This window comes from Limulus polyphemus, unplaced genomic scaffold (genome assembly GCF_000517525.1).
Source record: "Limulus polyphemus unplaced genomic scaffold, Limulus_polyphemus-2.1.2 Scaffold48, whole genome shotgun sequence".
Classification (NCBI taxonomy): Eukaryota; Metazoa; Arthropoda; class Merostomata; order Xiphosura; family Limulidae; genus Limulus; species Limulus polyphemus.
The window spans coordinates 1,335,576-1,343,215 of record NW_013665658.1 but is presented as its reverse complement, the minus strand read 5'-3'; the positions used below and the strand labels follow the sequence as shown (position 1 = coordinate 1,343,215).

The following is a 7,640-nucleotide window of genomic DNA, read 5'->3' as shown; positions in this document are numbered from 1 at the left end:
GTATAGGACGCAAGCAGATTTTGACATCAAATTTTGGGGGAAAAAAGTGCGTCTTATACACCGAAAAATACGGTTCTTGATAAATAATATCGAGGTTACAAAATTAAAATATGCTGTGTTGTTTCATGTAGTATTTGATCAGTCTTGAATCTATACTTTACGAGTAATTTGTTGCTAAAAATGTTTTTGAAATATGTAGGACCTATATTTATAAAAGCTAGCCAGTGTATAGAAATATTCAAGAGAAAACTGTTATCGATATCCCAGAGAGAGAGATTTTAAGATTAACCATTCTAAAATTTAGAGTTTATCAATGAATACAATATTTTAGATACTGTCGATGAGCTACTACTAATCACTGTCATCCGACATATTACAAGTTTTTAAATATATTCCTAGGAGAAAGTAGATCGTTAGTTCAATGCTGTGTGGGATTGAGAAACCAATATGTATAACATTTTTGGAAGCTTTGACACATAAAACTGAATAAAATATATGTGTATTTCAGTAATTAAAGTAAGCCAGGATGTGAAGATATGGAATACCGGATGTATTTAAAGTCTTGTTAGTTCATAACGATTTGTTCCCCAGTTCAGGCACGTTTGGAACGAATATTTGAGATTTTGAGCCTGATCTTTGTTTAGAGAAAACAACCGTTTACAGTTAAGTTTTCTTCACGTATTATGAACTTGTTCCAAAAATGAATGTGAACATCGTCTCTCAGCACATGGTCCGAAGATCATTCTCAGACACCATTCTTTTACGTTAATCTAGTAATGTTTTAATGACGTTTGTTAGTTGTCAGTGAGAAGGTTACGTTTTTGTTAATGAAATATGAGTTATTAAAATATGTAATCAACAGCTTTGAAATAGCGTACCTTCAGTAGAGACTCCCTGGAAAACACATATCTTGTTTTCACATATATAAGACTGTATGTATGTGTGTGTGTGTGTCTAGGTTAATTCTAGCAGTATCAATAATCTATGGTGTAAGTTATGATATTAATATTACAAAGCATGTGATGATACTGATCTTTTGCTGTAAACTGAGCAACAATAGCATATCTCGTTTTATGTATGTCACTACTTTGTTAGGAAACAGTCTTAGTTTCGGGAAATCACAAAGTTAGGAAGACAATTAAATATTAATGTTTCGTACATTTTCAGAGGTTTGTCGTCTACTAAATTTAATCTTCAAACAAGGTCCTCCAAATGGCTCATCGGGCCATATTATACAGAAACTTTGAATATACTCTGTAGATTAGTGTTACCATCTTCAGGGCGGCACCAGCCTCTTCTCGGTGAGTGGGCTGAGGTGGGCTGGACATATAATTGAGGAGGCTGCACTCTACATTTTATGGGCACACATACTGTAGCTCTTAGGAAGTGAACAAACTTTAACAGTCAACACTTTTCGTTGAGTAAGTGGGTGGTACAGAGAAAGCTAAGTCACATTTTGGGGTAGCTTCACTCCCAACGAGTCTTCCCACTCCCCCTACCGCCGCTCCTGGCTACTGTGGTTGTAGAAGTGCAAATTTATGTACATGTTAACAAGTAGGCCTACATTCAGTTTAGGTGTGGTATTTGAAGGGGCAATTCCTTTACCTAACACTTATAACATGATTGCAGTGAAGGTGTAGGAAGAGCAGTTTTTTCTCATGTGTCAGTGATGTAGTGTAAACACTAGGCATGACTAACTTGTAAACGTCATGGCAGATTTTGTGGTTTAGTTCTCAGTATAGCACTTATGTAGATAGTCGTAATAGTTGTGATTTAGTTCCCAGTATAGCACTCTTGACTCTTATACTGTTAATTCACAACTTGAAACTTAGAAAATACAACTCTAATTTATATGTTTTAGTAACATTGCCCAGCTTAATCGCTATAAACATTTAACTATTATGATTTCTTGAGTTTTACATTTTCTTTCTCCTTTTTTTTGTGTTAATCTTCAAACAGATGTGTAATGTTTCAGTTGACAAGACATTTGATACTTGGAAACATGATACAGAAGTTGGTGTTGCTAGTTAATCAAATACAACACATCTGATACTGTCATCAACATTTTTGTCGATTAATATACATCTGATAGACTGCTAAACTGAACCGAGAGCACAACGAATTTGGTAGGAAATGAAAACGCAAAGAAGGATCATTCTGATCATATGAAAGAGATACATTGATTAAAGAGACTGTCCATGGCAGAGTATCTCGAGATTTCATTCCTTAGGACTAGATGGTCACAAATAAATGCTCCGATTGAATATTTATGGGTCTATTATTAAGTCTGTAAGTTTTGACTCAGTAAGTCTAGATGATCGCAGTGCAATGGGCAAAGTCGATATTTATCGATCTTTTATTAGGTCTGATATAATGATGGTGTTTAAACTGTTAAAAACAAGGATGGTCAGGAACTTTAAATAATAAGTGGGCATATTCTGGGCTGTTGACAATGCTTAGTTTTTATCACGTTCTTGAGAGTAGGGTGCGTTAGGAGACCATCTAGCAGTTGTTTAGACAAGAAAATCATTACGAGTTAATCTCGCGGATGAAGATTGATGTTCGTGTCGAGCTTCATATCCAATGTAAGCTAATAACTGCACAACCCCCCTCCAATAAAATAACGTGGAGAACAAATCAACACACCGTCGTGTATATCAGAAACTACATAACCCTTTCAACCTCAGGGTGGACTCTGATAGGATATTCTGATCTTGAACATGCAGGAATGGGCTAATAGTGTAATAAACGATTTTGAAACGTTTCATATTGAACGATGAAATATGGAAAACAGGCATATCTCTTTCTACTGTAAAAAAATGGGTGCTAAAAAGCGTACTGTAAAAAATAGAACAAAAATGCTACTTTGACATAACAGGTATAAAGCGACATGATATGAATGATTCTCTCAGGAATACAGGACCGATACGTGCAAGGAGTGTTAGATTATAGAATATTTGGTATCAAACTTCAATGATACAAAACTTGTGTGTGTAAATGGCGATATGCGAAGTCATGCACTCAGTAATACCTCTCCGACACTGGTAGTTACGTTCTGTTCAAACACAAGCACATCAGTAATCTGATCAAATTATAATCACGGCATGTGGATCATATATCTGTTCTCTACGGATTCACTATGATACAGAATCAATTAGTTTCATAATTTGTGACTGATATTGCCAGTGTTACTTAGGGGCAGAAACAGGGGGATGCTGTGCATCTGTTGTATAGTACTCGGGCTTCCACAGTCATCATGACACATCCTAGTCCCTCATAACACCATACGAGCAGCATGTACTTGTTGCAGCTGCTCAGGGCCGAGGTTCTACACGTGCTGCACATTTATTGGAGCATTTGGCAGATTACATGAAGCTGAGGTTTGTTTTAAAAATATATCTTTCTATTTACGTCCTGCAATAACGACTTAAGTACCCTCATCTGTTATAATAACAGTTTAAATATTTTATTGGATTTTTAAACTAATTAAACAAATTATTTTTTACGTATCAATTCTAGAAGTAATTAACATTGAAAATATGCTCCAAATAACATATAAATTCACACAACTTAGTGCCGCCATTTTGATGGTTATGATATAGTAAGAATACAAGATGATATAAGTGAGCTATCTTATATCTGTCATTATAGTTGTGCACATTTTTATCCAAGTATGATATGGTCCATTTTAGGCCCGTATTAACATTCATTCTTTTATCTGGAGTAAATTAGCGTGTAATAGTAGAAGATATCATAATGAAATTGTATACAAAGAAATCTTAAGTTCAAAATTTCTTAGTTTCTCTAGGACTAAAAGTGATTGAGGAAATAAAATGCACAGACCGTGAACATGGAGGAGGTTTCTAAGTAACCTTACGTTTGTCCAACGCGTATGTTTATCATTATACAGGGTTCAGCTAAAATGATAAAAATCAAAATGTTTTCGAATAGAATTGGCGTATTTAATATTAAAATGAAATGGCCAAATGTTAGATTTTCAGGCGGGTTATAAATGATGTAGTCCATTCAAGTTTCTTACAGTTTTTAGCTATAAATTAAATATATAGTTAAGACTTGTAATTGATTACACCATGGATAGCTTGCATGACCTCTATGCATTCCTTAACTAAGCAAGAAAGTTACAACATTGGTGTGTAGATTGTGAATCAACCCATAGATTCCCCATAAGCTAGCTACTCACGTGAGGGGGAGGATCGCAGGGCTTTTGAAATAGACTAATTGATCCAAATTAATAAGTTGAAATTATTCTATGCATATTTTAAGGCCTGATTAACACACTCGTGCTGAGTCTATTTTTCTTCCATATTAATCAATGTTGTGAAACCTCTAAAAGAATCATCAGTATATACGTAAATGTGGTCATATTATTATGTTTAAATGAGCAAGACATTAGCCAAAAGTAACGTAATATTCAGTTGTTACATTTAAATTTGTATATTCTGTACCCTTGGTGAGACAGCGATAAGTCTGGGGTTCGATTCCCCGAAGTGGACACAATGGATAGCCCAATATCGCTTTGCTAGAAACAACAATTAAACAATTCTGAATAGTCTTCCAAATGAAGTAGCCCGTTCCATAACGCTCAGGTTATCAAGTTTTCTTGTATTGTTATGAAACGGTTATATTGAATTACACAAACGTAATGGGCTTATTTAGTTTATTCTTTTATCATTTCCCGAGTTTTAGCCTTCTACTGCAATAAAGAAGGGGGTATTTCTTTATTCCTGTAAAGTCACAGTATGCTTCTAAGAAACAAAATTAAATACGTAGTTCAGAGCAACTAAATAGTAGTCGGAATTTATAACACATAGCTAAGATGAAGCTAAATAATTGTTATGTAATAATGTCAACCACCCACTTCATTTTTATATTTGGGGTCAGTTATATGGTCGAAAATGTTGCCTCAGTCGTCATTTTGAAGCGATTCACAAAGCTTCGTAGAAGATATTTAGATGTTTTACTAATATGGAGAGCCATCGCAAAATGGGTGCCAGCCAATCAAAGCAGGTCGTTGTGAATTAGCTCCAAGTGTCTCAAACTGTCGCTAACAGAATGTGGAACTGATACTAAACCAGTGGTACAGTTGTTCAGATACCTTCTAAAGACAGACCACCGTCCACGATACAAGCAAATCACTGCTTTTTGCCTATTGTGGATCGCTACAGGTACCGAGGTTGAATCATATGTTCCCAGCCGCAATGGGATGCCTTGTTAGTGTACAGACAGTTAGAAACATACTTCATAAGACCTGCCTCCATGTCAAACGACTAAACTAATTTACTTGAGAGTAATTTGGACACGTGGAGCAGTATTCCCTCTATAGAAGAATAGCAAATAGCGGATTACACTCATTTGGGGTGGGGGTGGATAAGGAACCATTTCTACCCCTTTTTTCATACATGAATGTGACAAATATGATGTATGGTGCTGATAGGAATAAGTATTACTGAATGTCAACTTCTCTATTTTGCCATATGTTAACACTATTGCCATACATTATAAGGATCACTTACGACATTTTGTGCTACTATCTGCTGGTCAAATTGGCCCGAATTCAGCCTAATGGAGAATACCCCCCCCCCCTTTCCCATCAAGTTAAACTAATTAACTCTTTCCTCGAAAAAGAACAAGAGATTAATCGTATGGAATGGTCTTCACACTCACCAGACCGGAGGCCTATTGAGTATATTTATAGGATGCTCATGGGAGACGCGTTACATTCCATCAAGTGATTTTGGAACACTAAAGATGCCCTGAAAACAGCTATTTGATAGGAGTGGTCGAGGATGACTCAGGACCTTATCAACACTCTGATTTTAGATATGCAACATTGGTGCCAGACTGCCCTTCCTGTTCGTGGTGAAACATTCTGTACTGAAGTGAAATTTCATGTACTGTTATGACGGAAGCCACCTCTCCGAAATTTTCATTTGCGAGTTTAGATTGAGTGAACAATAGTTTCATTTCAGGTCACGTGACTGACCGTCACATACTTAATTTGCATAATAATTAACTGAATTTGTGTGATTCACATCATTATATGACATTGGGTTTGCCTTGTTTTATATATATTATTCTCGTTGTCCTTTAATTTGAGTAGTGTATTTCAAAGGGGTGTTAACTTCAAATATTTTAACAGGTATGACTGGTTAAATTACTTACTTATTCATCATCCACAAACAAACACTAAAACAGAATCATAACTGTAAGGTTTTAAATTTCATGTTTTACGTTTTTATAGCGTCTATCATACAAGAAACGGTTTGTATTAATTTTTTATGGCAAGGTCTATGTTAAGTTAGAAAGTTAAATTAACGATATTTCTGATTTACAGTTGAAGTTTATTCATTGTCTTTTGATTAAAGGATGATTTTCAACACTGATAAGAAGAAATCCCAGAATTCTAACCTGAAATCTAATAAGTGGTGATTGGCCAATCTCAGTAAAAAAACAAACAAACAAATACGTATCACTAAGTTGAAATGGGAATAAGGAAGCAAATCGTATGTTCATATAACATTACTAAGTTAGAAGGAAGCCACAAACACGTAATACCTTACTTCATAGTTTCGCCTGACATCATGTGCAGCTCAACTAACGAGTACTGACATTGAACAAATAATTTTCTGGGACATAAGATAGGTTTTCCATACCTCAGATTTGAAATCCGTAAAGGTGGTTAGGGCGCTCGACTCGCAATATGCGGGTTTGAATATCCCTCCCACCAAACATGCTCGCCCTTTCAGCCGTTGGGGCATTATAATGTGATGGTCAATCCCACTATTCGTTGGTAAAAGAGTAGCCCAAGAGTTGGCGGTGGGTAGTGATGACTAGCTGCTTTCACTCTAGTTTTTCACTGCTAAATTAGGAAAGGCTAGTGCAGATAGCCCTTGTGTAGCTTTGCAAGAAATTCAGAAACAAACAAACAAACCATTGCTCCGCCAGTAACACTGTAGTATTGTTTTATACTAAAAATATAGTGACACCTATCCGACGTCAAAGGAAGTACTTGCGTCTTTTTTTTTTAACCTATAGACTTGTTTGGTTTTAGATTAAATAAAGATTTGTCTGATTTTTTATGGCATTTCAGTGTACATGTATTTATTTCAGCGTCAAATTGAAAAAGGTAACGATTTAATGGAAGAAGCTTCCATGTTTGGAGCAACGTTGTCATCTGCTGACGGGTTTGGTAAAGCTCAAAGTTTAACGTCATCATTAGGAGAACATATTCAGTACTTTGCAGAACGTCTTGAGGACACGCGAGAAAGACTGGAGGACAGTGCCAGATGTTACAGTCTTCTAGATAGGGTAATCAGTGTGTTTGTCTCTATATAATTTAATGCTACTCCTAAGTAAAATTTTGCACTTTTTACACAGAGCAGTAAACATATTGAGACACATGTCAACAATGAACGATTAGGTCTTTTGAGGCTGCCCTTGTACAATCATCCACTCTTAAGAGTGGCCTCCACTGTTGTTAGCAGCAGCTCATTCCATAAGCAAATCACCCTCTTATAAAGGGCCCGGCATGGCCAGGTGGTTAGGGTGCTTGACTCGTAATCTGAGGGTCACGGGTTTGAATCCCCATCACCACCAAACATGCTTGTCCTTTTAGCCGT

At 36.1% G+C, this 7,640-nt stretch overlaps 1 protein-coding gene across 3 annotated transcripts in view; it reads left to right on the top strand.

Moving 5' to 3' along the window:
* The window catches only part of LOC106462819 (puratrophin-1-like), a 132,250-nt gene that overhangs the window by 90,894 nt on the left and 33,716 nt on the right, over positions 1-7,640 (top strand). For all 3 annotated transcript variants that reach the window (XM_022390440.1, XM_013922782.2, XM_022390449.1), the window contains one exon: positions 7,132-7,329. In XM_022390440.1, coding sequence (XP_022246148.1) covers positions 7,132-7,329 — 198 coding nt within the window. The remainder of the gene's footprint in view (positions 1-7,131; positions 7,330-7,640) is intronic.